Source organism: Hemitrygon akajei, chromosome 27 (genome assembly GCF_048418815.1).
Source record: "Hemitrygon akajei chromosome 27, sHemAka1.3, whole genome shotgun sequence".
In the NCBI taxonomy this organism is placed as follows: Eukaryota; Metazoa; Chordata; class Chondrichthyes; order Myliobatiformes; family Dasyatidae; genus Hemitrygon; species Hemitrygon akajei.
This window is the reverse complement of record NC_133150.1, coordinates 26,824,431-26,851,899: the sequence shown is the minus strand read 5'-3', so window position 1 is coordinate 26,851,899 and position 27,469 is coordinate 26,824,431. Positions and strand designations below refer to the sequence as shown.

General features: G+C 40.3%; 1 protein-coding gene across 2 annotated transcripts in view; it reads left to right on the top strand.

Moving 5' to 3' along the window:
• Positions 1 to 27,469, top strand: part of elapor1 (endosome-lysosome associated apoptosis and autophagy regulator 1) — a 109,632-nt gene that overhangs the window by 18,409 nt on the left and 63,754 nt on the right. For both annotated transcript variants that reach the window (XM_073030504.1, XM_073030503.1), the window contains exons 2-3: positions 15,088 to 15,208; positions 22,364 to 22,550. In XM_073030504.1, the coding sequence (XP_072886605.1) occupies positions 15,088 to 15,208; positions 22,364 to 22,550 (308 nt within the window). The remainder of the gene's footprint in view (positions 1 to 15,087; positions 15,209 to 22,363; positions 22,551 to 27,469) is intronic.

Sequence of the window (27,469 nt, the reverse complement as noted above, 5' to 3'; positions counted from 1 at the left end):
TCTCCCAGTCTGCGGCGGGTCTCACCAATATATAAAAGGCCACACCGGGAGCACCGGACGCAGTATACCACACCAGCCGACTCACAGGTGAAGTGTCGCCTCACCTGGAAGGACTGTCTGGGGCCCTGAATGGTGGTGAGGGAGGAAGTGTAAGGGCAGGTGTAGCACTTGTTCCGCTTACAAGGATAAGTGCCAGGAGGGAGATCGGTGGGAAGGGATGGGGGGGGGGGGGATGAATGGACAAGGGAGTCACGTAGGGAGCGATCCCTGCGGAAAGCAGAAAGGGGGGGGGGAGGGAAAGATGTGCTTGGTAGTGGGATCCCATTGGAGGTGGCGGAAGTTACGGAGAATTATACGTTGGATCTGGAGGCTGGTGGGGTGGTAGGTGAGGACAAGGGGAACCCTATCCCTAGTGGGGTGGTGGGCAGAAGAGGTGAATGCAGATGTGCAGGAAATGGGAGAGATGCGTTTGAGAGCAGAGTTGATGGTGGAAGAAGGGAAGCCCCTTTGTTTAAAAAAGGAAGACATCTCCTTCGTTCTGGAATGAAAAGCCTCATCCTGAGAGCAGATGCGGCAGAGACAGAGGAATTGTGAGAAGGGGATAGCATTTTTGCAAGAGACGGTGGGAAGAGGAATAGTCCAGGTAGCTGTGAGAGTCTGTAGGCTTATAGTAGATATCAGTAGATAAGCCATCTCTAGAGATGGAGACAGAAAGATCAAGAAAGGGGAGGAAGGTGTCAGAAATAGACCAGGTAAATTTGAAGGCAGGGTGAAAGTTGGAGGCAAAGTTAATGAAGTCAACAAGCTCAGCATGCGTGCAGGAGGCAGCGCCAATGCAGTCGTCGATGTAGCGAAGGAAAAGAGGGGGATGGATACCCGTATAGACTTGGAACATGGACTGTTCCACAAAGCCAACAAAAAGACAGGCATAACTGGGACCCATGCGGGTGCCCATGGCTACACCTTTGGTTTGGAGGAAGTGGGAGGAGCCAAAGGAGAAATTATTGAGAGTAAGAACTAATTCGGCTAGACGGAGGAGAGTGGTGGTAGAGGGGAATTGGTTAGGTCTGGAATCCAAAAAGAAGCGGAGAGCTTTGAGGCCTTCCTGGTGGGGGATGGAGATACATAGGGACTGGACGTCCATGGAGAAAATAAGGTGGTGGGGGCCAGGGAACTTCAAATCATTGAAAAAATTCAAAGCGTGAGAAGCATGTCAGGCTGCTGTTTATTGACTGCAGCTCAATTTTCAGCGCAATTCTACCCTCAGTTCTAATCAAAAAGCTCCAAAACCTGGGCTTGTGTACCTCCCTCTTGTTGGCTAGGAAGAATTACAACTCACAAATTGGTGAGCAGGAATGAGGCAAGGGCGGCAGAAACGGACAAAGCAAGAGTCTTTGTTCTTGCCATGTGTTGGCAGGAATGGAAGCAGCCATTTTGTGAGACTGTTCTTGCTGCTGCCATTTTGTGAATTGTTTGGTGAATTGATTCTTGCTCTAGGACAGGGGTTCCCAGCCTTTTTCAATGTCATTGACCACTACCGTTAACTGAGGGGTCCGTGGACTCCAGGTTGGAAACCCCTGCTCTAGGATAACTTAATCATTGCAGTTGAAAATGGACACAAAGTGTTTCTGGTAATGATCTGCTAAACTTGAGACCATTCTCTGATTAGAAGCTGCTTATTACGTAAAATAGAAGGAACAGCCTGTGATCTTGTTGGCTGTGCCCAGTGTTCTGGTGACCTGGTTAGACTAATTTGAACTAGTCTTGAGTTGGGCAGAACAAAACAAATCACCTAAGGCACAAAGCTGAAGGAAGAGCCATAAAGCAATACCGTTTGCGGCCCTGGGCTACATCCAATGAAATCTGACACACTTCAGTTAGATTACCCTGAAACAACAAAATCGATCTGATAAAGAAAAGGATAAGAATGAAGATTTTGGGAACACAGGCATTGACATCTCTCAGAAGACCAACCATCACGGATGTGGAGGACCCCACATCAGACAGATGGGGATCACATTAGGACTACAAGGTATGCCTGGCCAGTGTAGACTCCTTTTTTCCCAGGTATTACCTTTTCCATCAATTCACCTCTCAAAGAGGGTCAGGGAAATCTAGCCGATGTGCACACTGTTGGTCAGTTTGTGAATTCACATGTTTGCTCACAGAGACGGTAAAGGTACTAAAGGCTTCTGGATCCTTGTCTTCCTTACCAGGAGACCACAGTCTGTGCTGATTGGAAGTACATCTCCTCCTTGGTAACAATCACCACTGGTTCTTCTCAAGGATGCATACCTAGCCCTCTGCTCTGCTATCTCTACTCACATGCCTGTGTGGCTAGGTACAGCTCAAGCACATCCATAAATTTGGCGATGACACAACTGTCGTTGGAAGACATTCAGATGGTGACGAGGAGGCATACACGAGTGAGATAGATCAGCTGGTTAAGTAGTGTCACAGCAACACCCTTGCACTCAATGCCAGTAAGATCAAGGAATTGACTGAGGGCTCCAGGAAGGGTAAGTCGAAGGGACATACAACAGTCCTCATTGGTAGATCAGAAGTGGACAGGGTGGGGCAGTTTCAAGTTCCTGGGTGTCAACATCTCTGAGGATCTATCCTGGGCTGAACATATTGATGCGTGACAGTGGCGATATTTCATTACGAGTTTGAGGAGATTGGCGTGTTACCAAAGACACTTACAAATTTCTTCAGATTTCTCAAGATTTTGCTTCCTTTTCTTTTTACATGACATTTATTTTTATATACTGTGTACTGAATTTCTTATTGTAATTTGTAGTTTTTAATTACTGTGTATTACAGAGCACCACTGCCACAAAGCAACAAATATCACAGCATATGCCAGTGATAGCAAACCTGATTCTAAAGTTCAAAGTACATATATTGTTAAAGTATGTATACTATATATGATGTGAGGTACACCTCCTTACAGGCAGCCACAAAGCAAAGGAACCCAAAGAACCTATTTTTTTTAAAAACTGTCAAACACCCAACTTGCAGGGGAAAAACAAATCATGCAATTAACATTCAAAACTGAAGCTGATGAAAGTGAGTTCACACCTACAAATGAAGTTATCACTGCAGCTGATCCATGAGCCAATTAATTACAGCCCACAGCCTCAGTTCAGTGCAGAGGCGAGTAAACATCATGGAGCGGAAAGACCGGCCCATCCCTCTCCTCCAGCCCTGTCACCTTGACATTTTCAATCTGGCTTAAATCAGCCAAACCTTAGGTCATTCCTGCTCTCGGGCCTGATTTCTGCCACAATGACCCTACCTCCCCTCGTCTCGGTTCTGCTGCTTCAAATCACCACCAACTCTGCTCCAACAATGGTCAAACATCAGCTCATTCCCTGCTCCCGGGCCCGCGCCCCACTGCCTCAATTCGGCCCCTACATGCCACGCCGCATCCATCCTTCACATTCGAGACTTCAGTTTACACCACAAAAACACCAGGTCGTACAGGCGGTGCAAAAGCTCAACTCCAAAAAGGAACGTACAGGCAATTGATCACAAGAGATCATTTCCGATAAAAGTGTGTTTAATGCAGTAGTTTATAGTTTCCTTTACTGCCCGCAAGTCATTGCTCCGCTTCACCACTGCTATCTTAAATTTTTCTTTTGTGAGATCACCAGAAAATTGTTGATGGCTTCCCTGTCTAACAAGTATTCTTGTATCAGTCTCAAGAATTGTAGTATTTTGGTCTCTGGCATCTTTGGCATTTGTTTATGTGGTTGTGACGTTGGAGCTAGCTGCACAGATGCATACTGAGGAAATGGACAATACTCTTCCAGCTACTGGGAGAACTCTGCTGCTTCTAAAATGGGCACCGCAATGATGCAAGAATGAGAAAAGAGTGACCCTCTGGTCACTTGGAGCATAGCATCATGAGGGTCGTTCTTTGTGCAAAGGCTATGGAGGCCCCTTGGGGTTACAAGTCAGACGCATCTAGCAAGAGGTTACGAGGGAGCTCCACAACCAGTTCTGAAGATAAACATCGACATCTGTAATTGTATGGTATTCTAATACTCATGCTGCATTCTCTTGTGAACTGACAGAAATGTAGATGCGGTTTTCCTGCCTTAGATAACCTCAGGAAACAGAACAACAATCTTGGGATTATGGCAACAATCACCAATAGCAACCAGGAATAGTCTTGAGGCTGAGAAGCTGTGGTCTTGACATTGGCAAAGCAAGATAATGTGAGCATACGGGAGGCCAGAGATCTCAGTGTGCACTGTCTAGTTGAAGAATGGCATGTCCAGCCATTGATTTTTGAAGGAGATTAGCTATGACCCTTTCAATGTCTTACATCGTCCTTGGTAATATAGTCTGTTTCTTGCGGTTCAAAAAGAGATGTATTAGATGAAGTAAAATTCCTATCAGATGTAAAATTGTTGAAGAGTCACTGAAGATGTAAGGAAGACCCAGTTTCAAGTGTGAGCAGTGAGGGTGCAGATTGCTGTCAATCAGTCTGGCAAAGGTTGCTATCTCTTTAAATAGCACATGGAAGCAGGTGCCTAAAAATTGGATCACATAACTTTTTCAGTGCACCATGACCCAAAAAGTAATGTCACCCAGAGTAAATCAGTTACTAATTATTTTGGCTAAAAATAATGAAAATGAACTCGTCAGTTCAGTTCCGGATCCTCAGAACCGCATCTGACATTTTTTTTAATGTTAAGTATGCACCTAATGCCATGAATGTTTGTGCAACACAAGTTTGAAGTATTCCCGAACTAAGCCTGGAGTCCCAGCTCCAGTCACAGGAAGACGAGATGCACAATCCAATGAGTTTTACATTTTAAAGTGATTTAAAGAGACGCTTGTCTCATAATGGATCAATTTGCAAGGCTGGTGCAAAATGTGCTAAAATAGCATACAGTTACAGACATCTCTGAAGCAGATGTCTGTCCTCAGAACTGGTTGTAGATCTCCCTGGTAACCTCTTTCTACGTGTGCCTGGCTTGTAGCTCTATGGGGCCTCCATACCCTTTGCCCAAAGTTCTGAAACGCAGCTGAAGCCAGCAAAGAATATAACAGGAGATTTACTGGCCACTGGTACAGGTGATGGAGGATTTCCTACATGAGTTTAATGAAGTCCACTGTGCAAGAAAGCAAACTCCTATATCTCCTTTCTCTCTTATTTCTCAGTTTTTACCTCAATGAATGATAATGGACAAATAATCTATATTATACATTTGTAGGCTTGATATATATTTAAGAGACAACTGTGTCTGAGGGGTTCTGTGCGATATGGATGGGGTTATAAGTGAGGTTATGTATGTATATGTATATCTGTACATTACTCCTGGCATTGCTCCATTTTAAGTTGGTCCTCCTCCCTGGCCTGTATCTTATTCACCAGCACTTCATTGTCTCTCAAAGAGAACTGGTGCCCTTCCCTGGCTCTCTGCCTTTCATGACAGCTAGCAGGTGTGACTCTGGGTCTGTAACCTTAAAGGCTAATGCCTTTTTTTGACTGATGCATCGTGAAGTGGCTGAATTGAGTTTAGCCTGTCGCCTGGGGCAGCTTGAAAGCCAACAATTCTTTCCTTTAGAAATCTCATGCTTCTCTTTCCCACACCTTAACCAACCTTGCAGTCTTTCAGCAGGTTTCCAATTCAGTATAAGTGTTAGACACAATGTTTAAAAGCGGGGCTAGAGTGTGGGTGGGCGTGTGATACAGGGGTAGAATTTCAAATATTACACCAAGTATTACGGCTACGTCAGCAAGTTGTGGAACTCTACAATGGATACCTTTCACCCTGACAGGTTCTCCAGTGAAACATTAGCAGGTGTAGAGCCGTTGCTTCTATCTGCATAGTGTGGTGGACCAGCTAGATCCAGTCCCTTTCCAGGGATACTGGATCTAAGGGAGATCTGTTCCCAGGGCAGTGGGTTATCTCAGTAGTGGAGATGGTGTGGTGCAGGGGACATATTGTGTTTGAAGGATGTATAGCCTTTAGAGTGTCAAGAAGCAACACTTTTCATATTTAATTACATGATAGAAAACCAAATAATAAATAATGTACCTTGTGAATGTGCATATTCACTTACGGGTGGCATAAAACGAACCATTATTACATCAGGTGAAACAGCCAGAATGGTCAAGGAGGCCAAGGGCCTGGATTAAAGAAGTCATCTGCGGCTCAGCCACAGGTGAAGCAAGTTTATTGCAGCAGCAACACAGCAAGCAACAGATCAGTTGAAATTGATGCATTGGTGCCCTGGTTCTCTTTGTAAGTCACTGTGGGAATTGATAGTATTTGTTTAAGAACTTGCTTTGTGAGTTATTGTAGCCAGAGATCCAGGTTCCACCACTACTGCCATAACAATCCTGAGGATTGTCACCAAGAAAGTTTTCAGACTTCCCAAAAAAAAGTTACTATTATCATGCTGCAAGGACAAATGTTGCACAAGGGTACTGCAATCTTAGCATTTCCTGCACACTGTAAGCCTTGTGTTGCATATTTCCTAGTTCTATTATGATTCTCATGCTTAAAAAAAAGGCAAAGGTTATATTGAATCCCAGTTCCAATAATACATTTCACAGCACAAATATCAGAAGGGTGAACTTCAAACTAACTATGAGCTTTTTCAGCATTTTGACATCAAGGAACCTCTTCGCTTGGTATCACAAAGATGATCCAATAAAGGCCAATAATGGGAACAGAGTCCAACTAGTATATTGTTCATTATTTTCCTTCCTGAGATACCTTTGCAGTTTTCTAATTCTGGATTGGTTCCCAGACTATTGTTTTTAAATAGTAGGGTAAAATTAATCTTCTTGTATCAGATCAATTTTGTCTTGTTGATAGATCGACCTGAAAGTTCCAAGTTATTTTCCATCATACCTGCTGGATGTAAATATGTTTGTTTCTTATTCTCTGTGTAAAGAAGACTCTTAGAAGTCTCAGGTTGCAACTTCATTTTGGAATATGCTTCTCTAACATTGGCACCGTCAGTCCACAGGAAGGCCAGTCACATGACCCCTCACATGTAAGCCTTACATTGCATATCTCCATTCAGAGTTCCAAAGGATTGCCAAGGGGTTTCTGAATAATTAACATTGCAGTATGCCAAAGGTCAGAAGTAACAGCCTGTTAAATCAGGTTAAATTAGAGCTTTATTAACATACCTAAAATGTGAACCTGCCACCTGGGAGTAGGTTGGCTGCCTGAAGTAAAGCCCAGTAGTGGAGTTGATAGCTTTGTGACAGAGTATCAATGTTCCCCAGACATAACTCCCTTTGTACCCACCAGCACTCACTTGCCAATTTCAGCAGGGAATTACACCATCAGTGAAATGCATGTGGAACCTAATATACTGTACAAATAGGTGTTTCACCAATGGGTTAGCAGATTTTGAATTTTTTAATTGGGTGCTGAAAGGCATTGATAAATTTACCAGAGTTTCCACAGAGTAGTTGTCAGATTAAATCTACACATTGATAAGAGAGATCAAAAACTGAATTTCAGCTTTGAAGCCTCTATGGAGGATTTGAAGCAGGTAACCTATTTTTTATATTTATAGAATTGATTTATTTTTAGACAATATGGTGCAAAGCATACTTTTTTAAATATACTTGAATCCTGAAGGAGTAAATGCATTCAAAGGTTTACATCATAATACCCTGAAACAAATTGAAGGATTTATGAATCAAATCATTGCAGTGGATTAAAATATAGCTTTTCCTAGTTAGTGCCTACACAGTTTAGAATAAATTGGGTAAAAAAAAAATGGTAATGAATATACATAAGTGGCGCCTTTTGTCATCTGTTACTCTTTCCCTCACTCAGATTGAAATAAATATTAGCTAGGGCAATTCAAAGATAGTTGTTTACCTTTGTGAATGCATACATACAGTTCCTATAAGAAGTACTCACGCCCTCCCGCCTAAGTTTTCATGTTTTATTGTTTTACAACATTGAATTATAGTGGATTTAATTTGGCTTTTTTGACACTGATCAATAGAAAAAGAATCTCATGCCAAAGTGAAAGCAGATCTCTACAAGGTGATCTAAATTAATTACAAGAATAAAACACAAAATAATTGATTGCATAAGTATTTGCCCCCTTTAAGTCGGTATTTAATAGATGCACCTTTGGCAGCAATAACAGCCTTGAGGGTCTCTATTGGCTTTGCATATCTGGACACTACAATTTTTCCCCATTCTTCTTTACAAAACTGCTCAAGCTCTGTCAGACTGCATGGGGATTGTGAGTGAACAGCCCTTTTCAAGTCCAGCCACAAATTCTCAATTGGATTGAGGTCTGGACTCTGACTTGACTACTCCAGAACATTAACTTTGTTGTTTTCCCTCTCTAGCTTTGGCTTTATGCTTGGAGTCACTGTCTTGCTGGAAAACAAATCCTCTCCCAAGTTGCAGTTCTCTTGTAGATTGCTTCAATTTTTCCTCCAGGATTTCCCTGTATTTTGCTGCATTCATTTTACCTTTTACCTTCACAAGCCTTCCAGGGCCTGCCACAATGTAGCAGCCCCACAGCATGACGCAGCCACCACCATGCTTCATGGTGTGTTTTTGTTGATGTGCTAATGGCAAACATACCATATAGCTTGATGGACAAAAAGTTCACTTTTGGTTTCATTAGACCACAGAACTTTCTTCCAGCTGACCAGAGTATCCCACATGCCTTCTGGCAAACTCGAGCTGAGACTTCATGTGAGTTTTTCTCAGCAGTGGCTTTCTCTTTGTCACTCTCCCATAAAGCTGTGACTGGTGAAGCACCTAGGCAACAGTTGTATGGGCAGCCTCTCCCATCTCAGCCACTGAAGCTTCTAACTCCTCCAGAGTTGTCATAGTCCTCTTGTTGGCCTCCCTCACTGGTCCCCTTCTTGCATGGTTACTCAGTTTTTGAGGATGGCCTGCTCTAGGCAGATTTACAGCTGGGAATATTCTTTCCATTTCTTGATGATTGACTTAACTGTATTCCAAGGGATATTCAGTGACTTGGAAATTTTCCTGTGTCCATTTCCTGATTTGTGCTTTGAATAACCTTGTTGCAGAGTTTCTTGGAGTGTTCTTTTGTCTTCATGGTGTTGTTTTTGCCAGGATACTGACTCACCAGCAGTTGGATCTCCCAAATAGAGGTATATTTTTACTACAGTCAGTTGTAACACCTTGACTGCACACAGGTCTCCAAAAACAGATCTCCATTTATCTAATTATGTGAACTAATTTATATCACTTTGTAGAGATTTGTTTTCATGTTGCCACAAAAGAGTATTTTTCTGTTGATCTGGCTACGTTGACATACAGTAATAATCTAATGCTTAGAAATACTGCTTTGAGATTCTGGTGTCTTCCGTCCCAGTCCTGAAGAAGGGTCTCGGACTGAAATGTTGACTGCTTATCGATTTCCATAGATTCTGCCGAACCTTCTAGGTTTGTGTGTTGCTTTGGATTTCTAGCATCTACAGAGTTTCTTTATCCTTAGAAATATTGATGTTTAGAAGAAATTTTATTCATACTTCTCAACTCCACCGAAGTTTTTCTGCCAGGCAAACGCTGGCTGGTGGCGTAGAGGCTTCAGCACCGGACTTTGGTGCGAAGGCTCCTGAGTTCGAATCCAGCCGGCTCCCTTGCACGCTTTCCATCCATGCTGGGTTGAGCGTCGAGCTAGCAACTCGGCCTCGTAAAAATAACAAAGTCTGCTTAAAAAAAAATGCCATCAAGACGGCGTCTCAGGGCTTTCTTCTTCTTCTTTTATAGAAAATACAATTAGAATAGAAACAAATTCATGATACCTTTTAATTAATAGCTGCTATATTTTATATAAAAAAAGATTTTTTTTTTCTTTTTCCTACTAATCACAACAATGGGCTTCAGAGACTGAGAGCCAAATGCAGGAGAAGAAAGGTTGTTTGAAGAATACAGTTTAACCGCAGAATCTTCCTGAAACATAAAAAAAAAATCTGGTAACACATTCTTTCGTGCATGACTAATAAATAAGCTTTGCTGAAGTTTATAAAATGCCGAAAATGATCTGATGAATTGCTAATAATATTTTTACCTCCCTATTCTCAGCTGTTTTCTCTTGGGCTTTTCATTGTACTGGTGTTTTTGGAGACCAATATCAACTTTAGCTTTGGGCTAGTTTTAAATTCACAGAGTTCCCCCAACTTTCCTGCCATTAATTTCAATGAAACCGATGTGTTCTAATTCAGAATATTCCTGCTGCCAGTTTAGATCTACATCAAGAGCAGCAATGTATTCTTGTTATAATAATATTATATGATTGTCTGATAGCATCTTTTGGGTTGTGAGGTGGAAGTGGTTAACAGAATGACATCACCATTTTCCGAAATCTGTTTCCCATTACCACCTCCTGGATGTAGAAAATATGAAAATTATATTGATATAATAATGTGAATATGCAGTAAATTGAACTGCATATAATTTGCAAGATGCTGGCAGAGGGCCAAATAGACTGCTTTGGAGCTAACAGTCAATAATTTTAACATTTTAACATGTGTTCTCATACATTAAAAAGAGGACTTAATTTTGCACTCTGGTATTTTTGTGAGCAAGTTTGTTCACTGTAGATTCTTATAAGTTTACACAATTAAACCTGATGCATTTCATGTTTCCAGAACATTAAAGGGATTAAGTGTAATTTAAAGTTAATAATGGCTATGGGGAAACCAGTACTCTATTACTGTTTACTTAGACTGCCCTGGTGCCTAATGTGAGGCAATTCTACATGACTCCGATACAAAACAAGAAGTTCATGTTTAAATTTAAAGAACTTACAAGTCAATTATATAATTTGTGTCAATATAATTCTATGTTTTTATCTTGCATTTCTCCCTGTTGCATTTGATGTATTTTACGGAGCTAATGGCTACTCATCGGTCATATGCTGTGATACAGACTCTTTTCCAGGGTTATTTTGGGGTAAGGTTACTTGATGGCGTTGCAATGTGCAATAGAAAGGCTGGTTGGCCCATGAAGAGTTTATTATGTTTCAGACTGCAAGTAAATACAAAAAAAAAATTTAGGGTATATCACTAGGGTGTCATACTCCCCAAATTACCCAATCAGCGCAAAAGATCATGCAATATTAAGTGCAACTTATATCCAGCACAAATATTCTGCGATCTCTTGGGCAGTTTTTCAAAATATCATACTTCAAGCCTACAAATTGGATGGTGCTTCCATGTCAATATAGTGTCAGTGGTAAGTTTCTGTTGATTGAACCTGTTCGAAACATATCGGAATTTAGCCTCATTAATATAAATGTCATATCTGCTCTTGCTTTACCCCACCCATATAGCAGGTTGTACTGTCAAGGAATTGTGCATAGTGGTTATACTGCTGGTCTTATCTAATGATTTGGAGATTTCACTCTGGATCAGACCAGTGTTTTTCTCCAGTCCTGCTGAAGGGACTCAGCCTGAAATGTCGACTCTACTTTTTTTCCATAGATGCTGCCTGGCCTGCTAAGTTCCTCCAGCATTTTGTGTGTGGTGCTAGGAAATTTACATTCAGCGATTCACAAAATCATAGACATTTACAGCAGAGAAGTAGGTTAGTTGGTTCTTTGTGTCTATTCAAGACAAAAATGAAATTTATAATCACTTCTATCTCCCTGCTCTCGGTGTACGGCCTTGCAAACAATGGCAAACAATCGATTCAAATATGCTTAAGTAGTATCTTCAGCTTATCCCGACCAGAGCTCAGTACTCTCAATGAACACTCTCCATGCACATGGTAAAGTGACAGTCTTTTCTCAGGCAGTACTCTCATTGCTATGTTTTCTACAACCGCCCTTATGTTTGGACCTTTCTCTTGCTGGGCTTTAGCTAATATTTGCAAACATGGATATCAAGATCCAGTCGACTAAAGAATACATACTAGCAATAGTAGTCAAGACTTCTGTACAAGTTCTGGTGTTTTGCAGGGAGAAAGAATTGACCTCAAAGGTATCTTCACCATCCTTGTTGGCAGAGAATTTTAGACTCCTAGAGGTTTTTCTTCTAAATCGTGTCTGACCTTGATCTTGGATACCACCTATTGGTGTCTGCACATTCTCACTGTGACCATGTGTGTTTGCCCCAGATGCTCTGGTTTTCTCCCACTTTCCAAAGTTGTACAGGTAGGTTAGTTAGCTACTGTGAACTGTCCCATCATTCGTGGGTGGCTCGAGAATTGAGGGCAGTTGATGAGCATGTAAGAAGGAATAGGCTGCAGAAAAATAAGTTGTGGAATGGAATTTGAGATTGCTCAATGTTCTGGTATAGACTCAATGGGCAAAATGGTTTACTATGTCATGAGGAAATATTGAAATATTACATAATCCTTCTACTAATTACTGTAAAAATATTTGTCCTGGTTATTGTACTCTGTATGAAGAAAACAATTATGTTCCTGCTCATCCTTCCATGGCTTTCATTATGTAATGCACCTCAGTCAAATCTCCTTTCAGTGTCCCTTATTTTAAAAATGACAATCCCAATCTAAACAGTCTCTGTAGATCTATAATTCTTTATTTAGTTAGAATAAAATGCTTGTTCCAGTAATTCTGATTGAGAAAGCATCAACAGGTTGTTTTTAATAAATCGTGGACTTAATGGTTCATTAATTTATTTTAACACAGAGGATTTGCCATCTTAATCTGGTCTACTGAAGTGTGATTCCAGCAAGTGATGGACCCTCAAATTCTCTCTGAAAGAGCTTTGGCTGTGTGAAACTGCTTCTCAAAATTGCAGAATAAGCTGAATGAATTACCTGGCATCAATCTTGGCACCAGATTTGGGCCATAGGACTTGTACCAAAACCTCAGACCAACCAAGCGACAGTCTGGTAGAATCAAAGCTTTCAACCAGGGTGCTCCATCACCATCCCTGGGTATACCTGGGCTGCAGTTAGGACTAGAGGCAACATTACAGTGATGTAAGATTATAATGAATGACTCTGAGTTCTGCAATTTGCCTCTAGAACTCATGTCCCATGGCATCAGAACATAGAACATAGACCATTACAGCTCAGTAGAGGCCCATCAACCCACAATGTTGTGCTGGCCTTTTAACCCATTCTAAAATCATTCTAACCCTTCCCTCCTACATATCCTCAATTTTTTCAGTCACCTAAGTGCCTATCTAAAAGTCCTTTAAATATCCATAATGTATCTGCCTCTACCACAGCTCATGGCAACATGTCCAACACACCCATCACTCTCTGTGTTTAAAAAATACCTCTGACATCCTCTCTACACATACTTCCAATCACCTTAAAATTATGACCCCTCGTATTAACCTTGTCTACCCTGGGAAAAAGTTTCTGGTTACACGCTCAATCTATGCCCTTCATCATCTTGTACACCTCCTTCAAGACGCCTCTCATTCTCTTACGCTTCAAAGAGAAAAACCCCAGCTCACTCAACCTATCCTCATAAGGCATGCTCTCCAATCAAGACTGCATCCTGGTAAATCTCCCCTGCACCCTCTCTGAAGCTTCCACATCCTTTCTGTAATAATATAGGATAGGCAAAGAAGCATGCTGTTGTCTACCACCCAGTGCCTTTTCTAAGCTCATGGACAATTACTTCTGTATGGTGAATATCTCTTGGCAGAAATGAGAGGATAGTAAGTGTGCTCTCAATTGGGGGCCTCATCATTTAGTAGTTTGTGTATCTTAGTGATTACTTTGCCCAAGCAATAATTGAAAGTGAAGCATATAGATTATCATGTCCAAAATGAATGGCAACAGAAAATATTTAATAATTTAAACTACTGAACATCACCTTTATGCATATGCAACTCCTAAAGATAAATTTCAGACACTACAGCAGCTGTTCCATGCGATTGAGGGGAATTAGAGTTCAGTACGGTTTCAAAGTTAAATATGCAAAATAGCAACCTTTGAAGGCACAGTCGTTTGAGCTTTACTTGGCACTCTGCGCTGAAATCAACCTTTGTGTTATAAACTAGAATATTTACACCATGTGAAATATCATCGTTTAAACCACTTTAAATTCACAGAGCAATTACAAATCAGTACTGCATGTACAACCCTTATAATCACTTCAATTAGTTTGCTAGAATTTATGTTGTGTGTGTGCTAGTTCTTCCACTAGTGAAATATATAGATATATCTGACTGAATTAAGGCAAATAATAATTAAAGTCATACAGATATCCATTCATTTTAACCATGTTATGAAGTTTTTAATGGATATCGGTGTTCCCCTGCATAGAAGCAAATGCATCAATTAATTTTGTTTACAGAGAAATTCAACATAAAATGACCAAGGAGATAAATGAGGTGACTAAAAACAAGTAATCAATATTTTGTGATGATTAGGAGTTCTTCAGATATTGGAAGGAAACTTGTAAATCTAATGGGAACTAGCACATGGAATATTCATACTGCTCACAATGTAGCAGATTTCAGTGCTCGCACAGGGGACATTTTGGATTGTAAAAAACTGGTATTTAAACTTCTCCTCAATATGTTTAATTCAACTCTTCCTCCATGATAGCTCTTGTAAATCATGTACTGATTTTCACAAATGATTAGCAATGTATAATGACGAGCAATATTTTCTTTGAAAATTTTGTTGACCACTATTGCCAAAATTGATCTGATTTTCAGTGCTAAATGGTGTTTACACTTATCTTCAGGACATTGCTCGTGGTCCTGCAATAAGCCAACCTGATGAGGTAACAGTGGATCACAAAAATTAAGGATGAACATTGGCTTCTTGTGCTCTCAGGACCCTGCTCCCTAATGCTAATTGGGCCAATGTAATTCCCTTATCTTGTAGACCTTTACTAAATAGATAAATATTTACTTTATGCTGCATCTGAATTAATTCAGCGAGTCCTTTCACTAATATTTACTGTATTTTCCAGTGAGGTTACTAATATCATGCCTAACTTATTAATAACATGCCTAACTTTGAGTGGTACTGAAGGATTGAATTTAATTGTTACATCTTTAAAGGTTTAACATCCATTAATTTGTTAGCAATATGCTATACCAGAATCCTCTTGATTTGTATTGTATGGTTAACATGAAATATTTCTTGTTTCTTGCAGTCAGATTACTACTATAAATACACAGAGTGTGATAGCCATGGCTCCAGATGGAGAGTTCCTGTGCCTCATATTCCGGGAAGCTGCATAGGACTGCCGGACCCAGTCAAAGGGACATCATGCTGTAAGCCATTGCCAAATTCAAGTCATTTTGATGGTATTTCTTTTTGAAGAAGCCTCCACAGATATTTGGAGCAACTTCGTAAAGTGTTTCTAATTCTGCAGCTATGCATTTTACAAGAAAATCCGGCAACGTAACAGAAAACACTTTTTTTTTTCTCAGTGGATAAAGGAAGTATATTAATCTGAGTCAAATAGAATATTAAGTTCAATATTAAGTAATAGCCAGAAATATTGCACCTGCTAGGACAGAATTTCTTGGTATTTAGAAGCTTAAGTATGAGTAAACCAAAGCTTTAATGATATTAAGGACAAATATTGATGAAAAATTACACCCACACTGGGGATTTTTGGATCGCTGATTTGATTACTCTAAAGTGGGGTTTTCCAACCTTTTTTATGCCATGGACCAATACCATTAAGCAAGGGGTCCATGGACCCCAGGTTGGGAACCCCTGCTCTAAAGGATGGCAGTTTCAATGGCCAAAATGGCTGCCATCTACATTGTTATAAAATGTCATCCATGCTAAAATTTAGAATATTCATCATTATGAGCACAAGCTCTTTTTTAATTGGCATGAATACAATGGTAAATTGCTGAATTAGTTTATTCTTGCCATATGTTACGAGGTACAGTGAAAAACTTCCTTACGACTCCTATAGATCAACTCATGACAGCAGCACCTCGAGGTGGTACAAGGCAAAACAATAAGAGTGAAAAATAAACTATGACAGTTCCGGAGGGAATGCAGTGCAGGTATACAATAAGGTGCAAGGTCATAATGAGGTAGACTATGAGGTTGAGTCTATCTTATTGTACTTTGGAACCCTTTAATAATTGTAAAACAGTGGGATAGCAGCTTTCCATAAACCTGGTGGTAGGTGCTCTCAGGATTTTGTATATGTTGCCCTTATGGGGATTGGGCTCTTCAATTATGCTGTCCACCTCTCTCTGTAGTTTCTTGCAGTTACGGGCAGAGTATTTGCCTCACCAAGCCATGGTGCATCCAGATAGCATGTTTTCTATTTTTTATATCAAAATGAGTTTATCCATGATACAAAATATACAAAGGATGAAACAGTGCAAAAAAAGCTTGTACATTCATGATCATTATATTCAGCAGTGTAAATTCTTTAAAACAAAACAAACATAGCACCATTGTCACTCATAGCTCCCTAAAGTGGTACACCTTTCAGCTGGACCTTCTTGATGAAGAGGTCCCTGGTAAAGGAGTGCCCCTCACCGAGGTCCTTCACTGTCACCCTGACAGTGTTTTGGATCCCCTGTCCTCCTGACGTGCTTTTCACTGCGGCCATCCTGTTGAAGGTGGTTGGTTAATTTCTGGAAAAGGATGTTAGATTGGATTCCCAATCAGCATTAGGATCTACCATTTACATTGGTAAACTGATTAAGAATTGATGAGGCTCAAGGAGGATTTTTTGGTCTCCTAAGGAAGTAGAGGCACTGGTGATGTTTCTTGTCCATGGCATCAGAGTGGTTGGACCCGGGCAGGCTATTGGTGATGTTGACTCCTAGGGACTTGAAGCTCTTAACCATCTCAGCCTCAACATCACTGATGGAAACAGGAACATGTCCACTGCACTCACCACCGACCCTGCCCTCCTTTGCCAGTACCTTTCAATAACCAGCTTATTTGATTTCCTGACATTTGTTGTCATGACACCATGTCACAAGGCTCACTACCTCCCACCTATACTCTGACGCATTTGAGCTGCGACCCACTCTAGTGGTGTCATCTGTCAACCTGTGGATGAAGTTGGAGCAGAATCTGCCCATGCAGTCCTGAGTGTACAGGGGTGAATGGCCTCCAACTGTGTCTTATAGTCTCGATGGTTCCAAGGACATATATCAACATTTAATTTGGTTTGCTGAACACTTTAAAACCAACAATTGACCATGTTGTTTAAATGCATTATTTCCCAACTAGATGTATGTGATTTAATTTATTTGACATTCATCTTGTCCTATTAAATACCGACCTTTAGTTTTGAATATTTATTTTTAGAAAAAGACTAAGAGGAATTAACGCTTTCTGACAGGCTGCCCTGTCGTTTTAACTTACAAAGACACAAGTTAACACCTTCAGACGAGGTGCAGAGTTACAAGTAGAAAGGAAAAAGTAGTCTATGGAAATTTAAAATTCTAATATAGCAAGATCATTGGATCGAGGAGGCCCTCACTATATTTGGATAAATACGTTCATGGAAAAATTAAATAGGTTATGCAAATGACATATATCCTGTTGTTTATTCTTATACCCATGCAGAATGTCTTGTGCCGTACAATAACCTTCATTAGAAACTAAACAGTTAAATATAACATAGTCATATGAAGTAATAAATACAAGAGATTGTCCAGATGATGGAATGAATATTCAGGTCCTGATGAAGGGTCTCAGCCGAAAATGTCAACTGTTTATTCCTCGAAGCATAGAAACTTCCTGAGCCACTGAGTTCCACCAGCATTTTGTGTGTGTTGGTCACATGAAATGTTTGCTGAAATACGATGAAGTAAATATCTTAAAGCCTTTTACATTATTGATTGATGGTAATTTGATGTTTTGCCATTCAGCTTAATGACATTTGTCAGCTGAGAGGAGGTGGTATTTACTGTTGGTCTCAAAGAAAGCTCTCCACAAAGATCTCATAACCTCTATACCGTGGAGCAGTTGTCATTGAGAATAAATTTGAGAAGATCCGTGCAGCCAACACTGCATTGCTCAAAAGAACTCTCACCTTCAGAAATGAGAAATTAAATAGTATTGCTTAAACTAATATGAAGACCTGGGGCATAGGTGGATAATTAAGTTAGAAAGTGAAATATGATTTACCAAAATTATATCACTTCTTGAAATAAACATTTGTAGCCAGAGTGTTGTAGTGATTATAATTTTAAAAATACCTGCTTCTCTTGCAACAAATTTAAAAGATTAATTCAGAAATACTGTATCTGAAGTTCTGGTCAATTGATTTGCTTCTGAAGATTACTTTGAAGAAGGAAAGGTGCTATAAATAGCAAAGAATGCAGGAGTGATTTATCAGGATGTTGCCAAGACTTAGGTGCTGGGTTATAGTGAGTGGTTAAGTAGGCCAAGAGTACATTCATTGGATTTCTGGAAAATGAAAAGTGGTTTTATGTAAAATCATGAGGGGCATAGATAGGATGAAAGCAGTCTTTTTTCCCCAGGATTACAGAACCTAGAGGGGGAACGGACTGGAACCTGAGGGGAATCTTTTTGCCCAGAGGTGATCTGTATATACAATGAGCTACTGGAAGAAGTACAGTATTGCGCAAAAGTCTTCGGCAGAGAGATAATAGAGCTAGGGTGCTTAAGACTTTTGTGTAGTACTGTAGTGATTTATATATTGCGCTGTACTGCTCCGACAAAAAAAAACTAATTTCATGACATATGTGAGTAATGATAACCTGAATCTGATATGGGCCTCTATCATGGACTGATGGTGGAAAGGGGGACAGGGTGAGAAGAATCATGGTTGGGGAAACAGGAAGGGAGAGGGCAGGGAATGGGAAGCACCAGAGAATAATTCTGTAATGTTCTGTAATGATCAATAATGTTTGGAATCAGATTACCTTGGCTGGTGCCTCAGGGCTAGGTGTGTCTGTGCACATGCCACCCCCTGCCCCTGGCATTCCTTCTCTGCCACCTGTCCTACATCCCTCCCGTTATGCTCCGCCTTCACAATTCCCAACATCCTTTGCTCCCGCCAGATTTACAAACTTGCTCTCTGCTCCTCATTGACAAATACAGGACTGTGCAAAAGTCTTAGGCACTCTAGCTACATATGTACCAAAGACTCTTGCACAGTACTGTAGTTGAGACAAGTACATTAATCATGTATAAAAGACACCTGGATAAGCACATGGATGGGAAAGGTTTAGATGAGTATGGGCAAACCATGGGCTAATAGAGCTAACTCAGATGGTAGACAAGGAATCTCAGTCGGTGTGGAGCAGTTGGCCAAAGGGCCCATTTCTGTGCAGTATGACTCCCTAACAGAGGTACCTTGGAGAGTTGGAGTGGTGATAAAGCAGGCATTTGGCACGCTGGCCTACGTTAGTCAGGGCGCTGAGTATAAATGAATGACATTATAACTAGACAGAGGTGAGGCTGCACTTGGAGCAGTTTCGGGAAATTAGTCATTAAGCTGGAAATTATGCAAAGAAAATTGGCAAGAATGGGACTTGAGAGCCTGAGTTGGAGATGGAGGTTGGATGTTCTAAGACTTCATCCAGCGCAGTGCAGGAGAGTGAAGCGTGATCTTATAGAAGGCGTATAAAATCAAAAGGGATATACTGTAGATATGGTAAATGCTTTCCGTGATTTTCGCAAAGGAAAGGTATTCAAAAGCTAGAGAGCATAAGCTTAAGGAGAGAGAGGCAAAAGATTTAAAAGGATCTGATGGGCAAGATTTTTATACAGGGGATGTTGAGTATGTGGAAGAAGTTGCTAAAGGAGGTGGTCAAAGTGGATACAATGACAACATTTAAAAGTCATGTGGATAGGTAGATGTTGTTTATTTATTTGTTTAGAGATACCGCATGCAATAGGCCTTCAGGCCCTTTGAGTTGTTCTGCCTAGTACCAGACATCCCACCCTACAAAAACTCGTTTCAGGGAGGTAACACCCCCGCCCCCCCCCCCCCCCCCCGTTCGACCTCCAAGGGTGTTTGTAATATTTTGTTTAGTGCTTTTGTCTAATCTGTAAACCAAGTTGAGTATATGCAGAAAATGTGACATTAAAATATGTACTTATATTATATTATACTATGTTATCATGGAGTCATTTTTTATTCTATTATAACTTTAAGCAAGTCTACAGGGAGTCTGGCCTTATCACGTAGGACATCAATAGAGTAGCTCCTTAGCAACCAGCCAGCTAGTTTAAATAACGTTAGGTATGCTAATGAACGAATGACACCTGTTAAACTCACCTCAACATGTCTTTTACAGTCATTTAACCCACCATGAGCAATAGAAAAGTCACTGTTGCAAACAGTGCAGCGACCAACACTGTCATTATTTTTGACCCCTATTAGGCAGGAGTACACTTTAGTGTAGTCTAGGGTGAAGTATGTTTTATATTTTCTTTTTTTGGAACACTCTGCCATGGTGCTGCAGGACACTAAACTGAACTGATGGACAATGAAAGACAGAGAGAGAGGTCGACTGTAAAGCCCGCCCACAGAGAAAACTGATAGGTCTACTTAGCGCGAAGAGAGACCAATCAGGATGCTCCCCCTCTCCCTCTCAAAAAAATCGATTTCCGGGATATTGTATATAATTTGTGGGCATCAGGGAGCCGCTGTCAATATGCGGGAGACTCCCTGAGCTTCCAGGAGAGGTGGGATGTCTGTAGTACCCACAACAACTCACAATTTAATCCAGACCTAATCAGGGATAATTTACAGTGAACAATTAAACTACTGACTGTTATGTTTTTGAGCTGTGGGAGAAAACTGGAGCACCCGGAGAAAACCCACACATTCCATGGGATGCCGGGATTGAACTCTGAACTCTGAACTCAGGCACCCGAGCTATAAAGCATCAACGTTAAGCGCTGTTAGGGAAGGTTTAGAGGCTTCCCTGGGGCAAAGACCACGTGCGTTCACTCAGTCTATGCCTCCTGATATTATTCACCTCAATATCTGTTGCTCCAAGGAACAAAGTCCTAGTCTGCCCAACCTCTCCCTTCAGCTGATACACACATGACCTGGTATTAATCTTCACTCTTTTCATTTTAATGTCCTTCCTACAACAGCGTGACCAAAACTGTACGCAGTATTCCAGCTGTGCCCTTACCAACATCTTGCAACATAACTTTACTTTATTGTCACCAAACAATTGATACTAGAGTGTACAGTCATCACAGCAATATTTGATTCTGCGCTTCGTGCTCCCTGGAGTACAAATCAAAGCAAATATAATAAAAATTTAAATTATAAATCATAATTAGAAAATGGAAAAGGGAAGGTAAGGTAGTGCAAGTCAGGTCCGGATATTTGGAAGTTACAGCCCAGATCTGGGTCAGGATCCATTCAGCAGTCTTATCACAGTTGGAAAGAAGCTGTTCCCAAATCTGGCCGTATGAAACTTCAAGCTCCTGAACCTTCTCCTGGAGGGAAGAGGGACAAAAAGTGTGTTGGCTGGGTGGGTCGTGTCCTTGATTATCCTGGCAGCACAGCTCTGACAGCGTGCGGTGTAAAGTGAGTCCAAGGATGGAAGATTGGTTTGTGTGATGAGCTGGGCGACGTTCACGATCTTCTGCAGCTTATTCCGGTCTTGGACAGGACAACTTCCATACCAGGTTGTGATGCACCCTAGAAGAATGCTTTCTACGGTGCACCTATAGAAATTAGTAACATAACATCCTAAATAATACACTGTGTCCTGATGAATGAAGGCTATCATATCAGAAGGTTTTTTCACCACCCTGTCGACCGGTGACTCCATTTTCAGAGAAGCATATACTTGCACACCTGGGTCGCTTTGCTCTACCACATATGTTCTACCATTGGCATTCACTGAGATCTGCTCCATATGGGACGAAGGAAAACATAAAATAATATTTTTTCCACACATCTCTCTATGTTTGAAAGGTATATAGTTTTCAGTTTTATTGTACCACATTCTGATCCCATAAAATGCATTTATAGGTTCCAGAAATGTAGCTAGACACAGTAGAAGATGGTTTAGTACTATATATTATTTTAGCTAGAGGTCTCAGGACAGTCAATAAATGTGTAAAAATAAGAAATCTGCATTGTTTGGCCTTTTGAGCAAAGTTATAGCTCTGTTAATGTGTGGCTCAGATGCAAAAGCTAAGAATGTTAAGGAAAATATGTCTAGTATAAGTTATTTATGTGCAAAATGCATCAATGTTTTGTCTTGAAAATTGGCATTATCTATTTTCATGGTAATTGTTTTGTGATGTTTCCAGATAAACCCTAATAAATGAATGTGTAAAGACATTTTATCTTTAGCTTAAATATGAAAATTGAAAAACAGTCATTACTGACAAAACTGTGGCAGTTCAAATTTGTCATTTAGTTAATAAGTTTTGACTAAATTGGCAGTCTTTCGGAAGTTCCTAATTTGATTTTCTTCCCATTTTCACAGCTTTCTCCTGTGGAGCTGGTCAGTTCTTAGACATGAAAGAGCAACTATGCAGAAAGTGCATTGCTGGTACTTACTCCCTCGGCACTGGCATTGAATTTAATGAATGGGATACAGTCCCACCAGGATTTGTTCTTTCAGCAGTAGCTCAAGACACAGCAGATGAAAACTCACCTGGGAACTGTACCATGTAGGTTACCTGTACATCATTCAAAATCACCTTTGATGATTGTCTTCTCGCTGAAATTTATTTATTTCCTTATTGTAAGATTTCTGATATTGTTACAGAATATGTTTCTATATGTATGATATCACATACAACAGCTGTTGAAATTTGAGGTATAAAATAATGCCATCAATTAGCTTGAGTTTCATTACTTACTACAATAAAAAAGAGAGGGCTACGGGTAACTCCAGGTAATTTCTAAAATAAGTACATGTTCGACACTGCATTGTGGGCCAAAGGGCCTGTATTGTGTTGCAGGTTTTTTATGTTTTTATGTTTTAAAAGGAAAATGTTTTTAAGTGCATGCTCTCATTTTGACGTTTTGGTGACTGGGGATATACATCAAAGAATCACAGATCCAACCCCAATTTTTCATCAGTTAAATTCTTGGCACACTTTTACACTTGTCTAACCTTAAGGAAGTATAGAAAGACCAAGAAGAAGAAAAAAGGGGGAAAAGAATCCGAAGTATCAATGAAGTTCCCTGAAGATCAAGTTTAAAAGTTGGGATGCCATGTTGCAGCTACAAAAAAAATTGGTCAGGCCGCACTTGCGTTCTAGTGACCACACTACGGAATGTGGAAGCATTAGAAATAATGTGGAAGAGGTTATTGTGTGGGGAAACTTCTTCACTCAGGGACGTGAGAGTGTGGAAGGGGCTGCCAGCACAAGTGGTGCATGTGAGTTCAATTTCAACAAATCTCCTTTAAGCATTGTGAGGCGAAATTGAATAAACAGGGGTTATTCTCACTGGAATATGAGTGACCTGACAGAAGCTTATAAAATTATGTGAGACATAGATTGATTATATAATCAGAGTCTTATTACTAGAGCAAGGGAGTCTAAAATTTAGAGGGCATGGGGAAATTTAAAAGAGACCTAAGGGGCAAGTTTCTTGCACAGAAGGTGGTGATTATTTTAAATGAGGTGCTGGTGGAAGTGATAGAGGCAGATACAATTACAGTGGTTAGACAGGTCTTGAGTAGCAAAGGAATAGAGGGATTTGAGCCTAATGTGGGCAAATGTTATTAGTGCAGATGGGTATCATGATTGGCATGGACAGGTTGAGTCTGTTTCTTTGATGTATAGCACTCACTCTCTGACCCAGGGATACAAGTGTGATTCTTTTTCTAGGCTCTAAATATAATTTTTAATCTTTTTTATTGATTTAAAAAAATAATATATAAAGACAAATACAAATCAGAAAAGTTGTATCAAATACATATTCCAATAAAAGTACAAACAAAAAAGGAATGTACACTATCAAAATCATATATAGTATAATATTGAGCTAATATATAAAAGGAACCACAACTCTTAACAATTCAAGAAAAAAGGACTAGAAGTTTCTATTATTAAGAAGAAAAAAACCCCCACTAAACTCTAAATATAGGCTTTAAATATCCTGCTTCGCAAATCCCTCTGGATTTCAAAACACCTTGACCAATATACCTAAGCAACACAGTTAAAATCTGGCTAACATAATGTGAAAGTGTTCTTGTATATCAGCACTAACTACTGAGAGCTGAAGAACCCTGAAAACTAAGTGGCATGGCGTGATATTTTTTCTGTCAGCCTTCTGTGTGTTTCCAATTAACTGCAGGAGAGCTCTGCAAAAATTCATCCTGCTATTACAGTGATATAAAGAAAAAAGATAGAACTCTCACCTGGTGATTCCTTGTGCTTAACCTATGAGACAGCAGTAACCCTTCCTTCCTATAAGTTTCTGAGACCTGGACAACCTACAATGGGCAATGCATGGCACTGGAAATATACCACCAATGTTGTGTTAGCAAAATCCTACAAATTCATGGGCAGGATCAGCAAAGCAACATGAGTGTCCCTTCCCAGACCATCATCACCAGCACTGAGATGCTGTTGCACTCAGCCCGTAACACTGGGGAGGCCATGTTGTTTGCAAACCAGACTCCCAAAACAGATACTTCATTCTGAATACTAGAAATTGCCAGGCAGATTGGGGAAACACTTCAAAGTCTCCTTAGGAAAAAGAAACACTGCAAGATCCCCACTGACTCCTGATGCATGACTATACAAAGTGAAGAAGGAGCATTGGGAATAGTATTTGAAATCTCAAGCCCACACTCCAGGAGTGTAAATGGCAAAGGTCTTCCACCACCTCCCACCTGAAATTGTGTCAGGGTCCTCCTATTCCCACATTAGTCTCAGCAGCCACATCAGAACTCACAAAACCACAATGAAAACAAATCATCTACAAGCTCTGTGCTGAGTACCCCAGAAGAAGACCAGGTGGTGTTTGTATGGGAGTAACTAGTGCAAAGGTCAGATTGACAAATAGCCCTTACGCCAGCCAAATTTGAATATTTCATCCCTTAATGAATGAATTGCTGAGTTGCTAAATAAAATGTTATGCATAAAAGTAGCTACCTAAATCTGCTTCTAAATTCACTACTGGAACTCGATGACTTTAACAATTATGAATTTATTACTTGCGTAGCTGTCTAAGTAATCAGACAGTGTAATTTAGCAGAATAAAGAGCCATTGGGAATTCAGTGTAAATCAGTAGTAATGAATTACTAAATCTCAGTTCTAGCAGTCATCAGAGTCTGATTTTTATTGTACATTTCGTGGATAATCTAAGAATTAAGCAATAGCTGAGTTACAAATGTTAAGGTCAGGTTTTTAGTGTTAATTTTTTTTTCACCTTGATTTGGGGGCAAGTAGGGTTTCACAGTTTGTTCTCTCTCATCTTTGACTGAATTTGGGAACATTGAACCAATGAGGCTGCTGCTAATGACAAGCTTGTCAGCTATTCCTGGATTTTCAGTTCCAGTTGAACACACCGTGTTCATAAACATCTGAACTTGTTATGCTGTCAACTTGTCCTGCTTTCCCATTCAGTACGGACCATGCTGCTGCAACCTATCAAGCTGATGGTGTTTTATACCTTGTCTTGTTGCATTGCAACTGAAATGTTGTCCACCTGCGATCTTATTAACAAACGTTCTCAGAGAAGAAAACATCTGAAGTGAACTAACAGGGGGAATCATGGTAGGGCAGTAGTGTGTCCTTCCTACTGGAGAAGTGTGAAGATTATGTAAGATGAGGTGCCTTTGTTAGCAGGTGACCTCAGATATAATAGGAGCTACAAAGTGGCCTGAGGAAAAGTGCCGAAAGAATCTTCAGTATCTGCTCTGACAAGTAAATGGTTCGGTGAATGTCAGAGGATGTCTTCACTGTCCTGTACAGCCTGACTTTCACCATGTGCAAAATTATTTACTGACAATAATCTTGACTTTTTTTTCACAAGCATGAGTGCACACTTGCCGTAGCAAGATAAATTCTGGAACTGACATAATTAGCACATTTCCATTTACAAATTAGTATCTGCAATGCAAGCTTTTCATATAGCTGCAGGTTAATTTGTTCCGACGTATGTTGCCCAGTCGGGTGGAAACATCAGTTTAAATTGGAACGTAACCTATAAACTGTAACACCTGCACTGTCAGGACTATTGCTGGATAAAAGACCTAAAATAAAGGGTTTTTGAAATGGCAATGGCTAAATATAAGAAAAGACAATATTTTCAAAAATTTCAAAATCACAGGAGAATAAGAATGAATGAAGTATGTACAATATTGCCGGAAGCACTCAGTAGGTCAGACAGATCTATGCAAAGGGAAACTGAGCTAGCTTTTCAGTTCAAAGACCCATCGAGTGTTTCCAGCATTTTCTGATTTCGTTCAAATTTCTGGCCTCTGCGGTTTTATTTGCAAAGTTTTCAAGAACAAAAAGTGGTCCTCTCTTAGACAGGCAGTGGTTTTGTGCATGATACAACCAAATAATTGTCACAATGCAAGTGGGCAATAACATTGAAGAGTAGGGTTGGTCCAGAAGATCAGTCATGAGTTACCAATCAAAGGATATGGACTTCATCCCTCACATATCTGAGTTACAATTCTCGCCATATAGTACGCAGAGGCTTTATGGGGGTGCTGAATATTTTAGTATCAGTGAATGTTTTATTGATCAGGTCATCCTCAACTCAGTAATTTTGCTAGCAATGAGTGTCTGAGCCATACAGGCTAGCAAATTGTTCAGTCCCACTGGTACTTGAAGAAGCCCAGTGGTGGGTGTTACAAATGAAGTCCAAGGTTTTTTTGCGATTTGTAAGGTGTGTAGTTGCTGGCAAAGACAGGATATGTTGCCCACCCCGTTTTGCCTTTTTAGAAAGAGACCGTAATTCACCTACTTTATTGTAGCCCTTTTGGTAAAGTTCAAATCTTCAAAGTAAATTTATTATCCAAGTACATATATGTCCACCATATACAACCCTGAGATTTGTTTTCTTGTGGGCATACTCTGTAAATCCAAGAACCATGGTAGAATCAATGAAAGACCGCATCCAACAAGGACAAACAACCAATGTGCAAAAGACAACAGTACGAATACAAAAGGATAAATAAATAAGCAATAAATATCGATAACATAAGATAGAGAGTCCTTGAAAGTGAGTCCATAGATTGTGGAAACAGATCAGTTATGGAGCAAGTGAAATTGAATGAAGTTATCCCCACTGGCTCAAAAACCTGATGGTTGAGGGGTAATAACTGTTCCTGAAACTTGTGGTGTGAGTCCAGAGGCTCCTGTTGCTTCTTCCTGATGGCAGTAGCGAGAACAGAGCATGACCTGGGTGGTGGAGGTCCCTGACAATTGAAGCTGCTTTCCTGCAACAGTACTCTGTGTAGATGTGCTCAGAGGAGGGGAGGGCTTTACCCATGATAGACGAGGCAATGTCCACTACTTTTTGCAGGATTTTCCTTTCACGAGCCTTTGGTGCTTCCATACCAGGCTGTGATTCAACCAGTCAACATACTCTCCCCCACACATCTTTAGAAGTTTG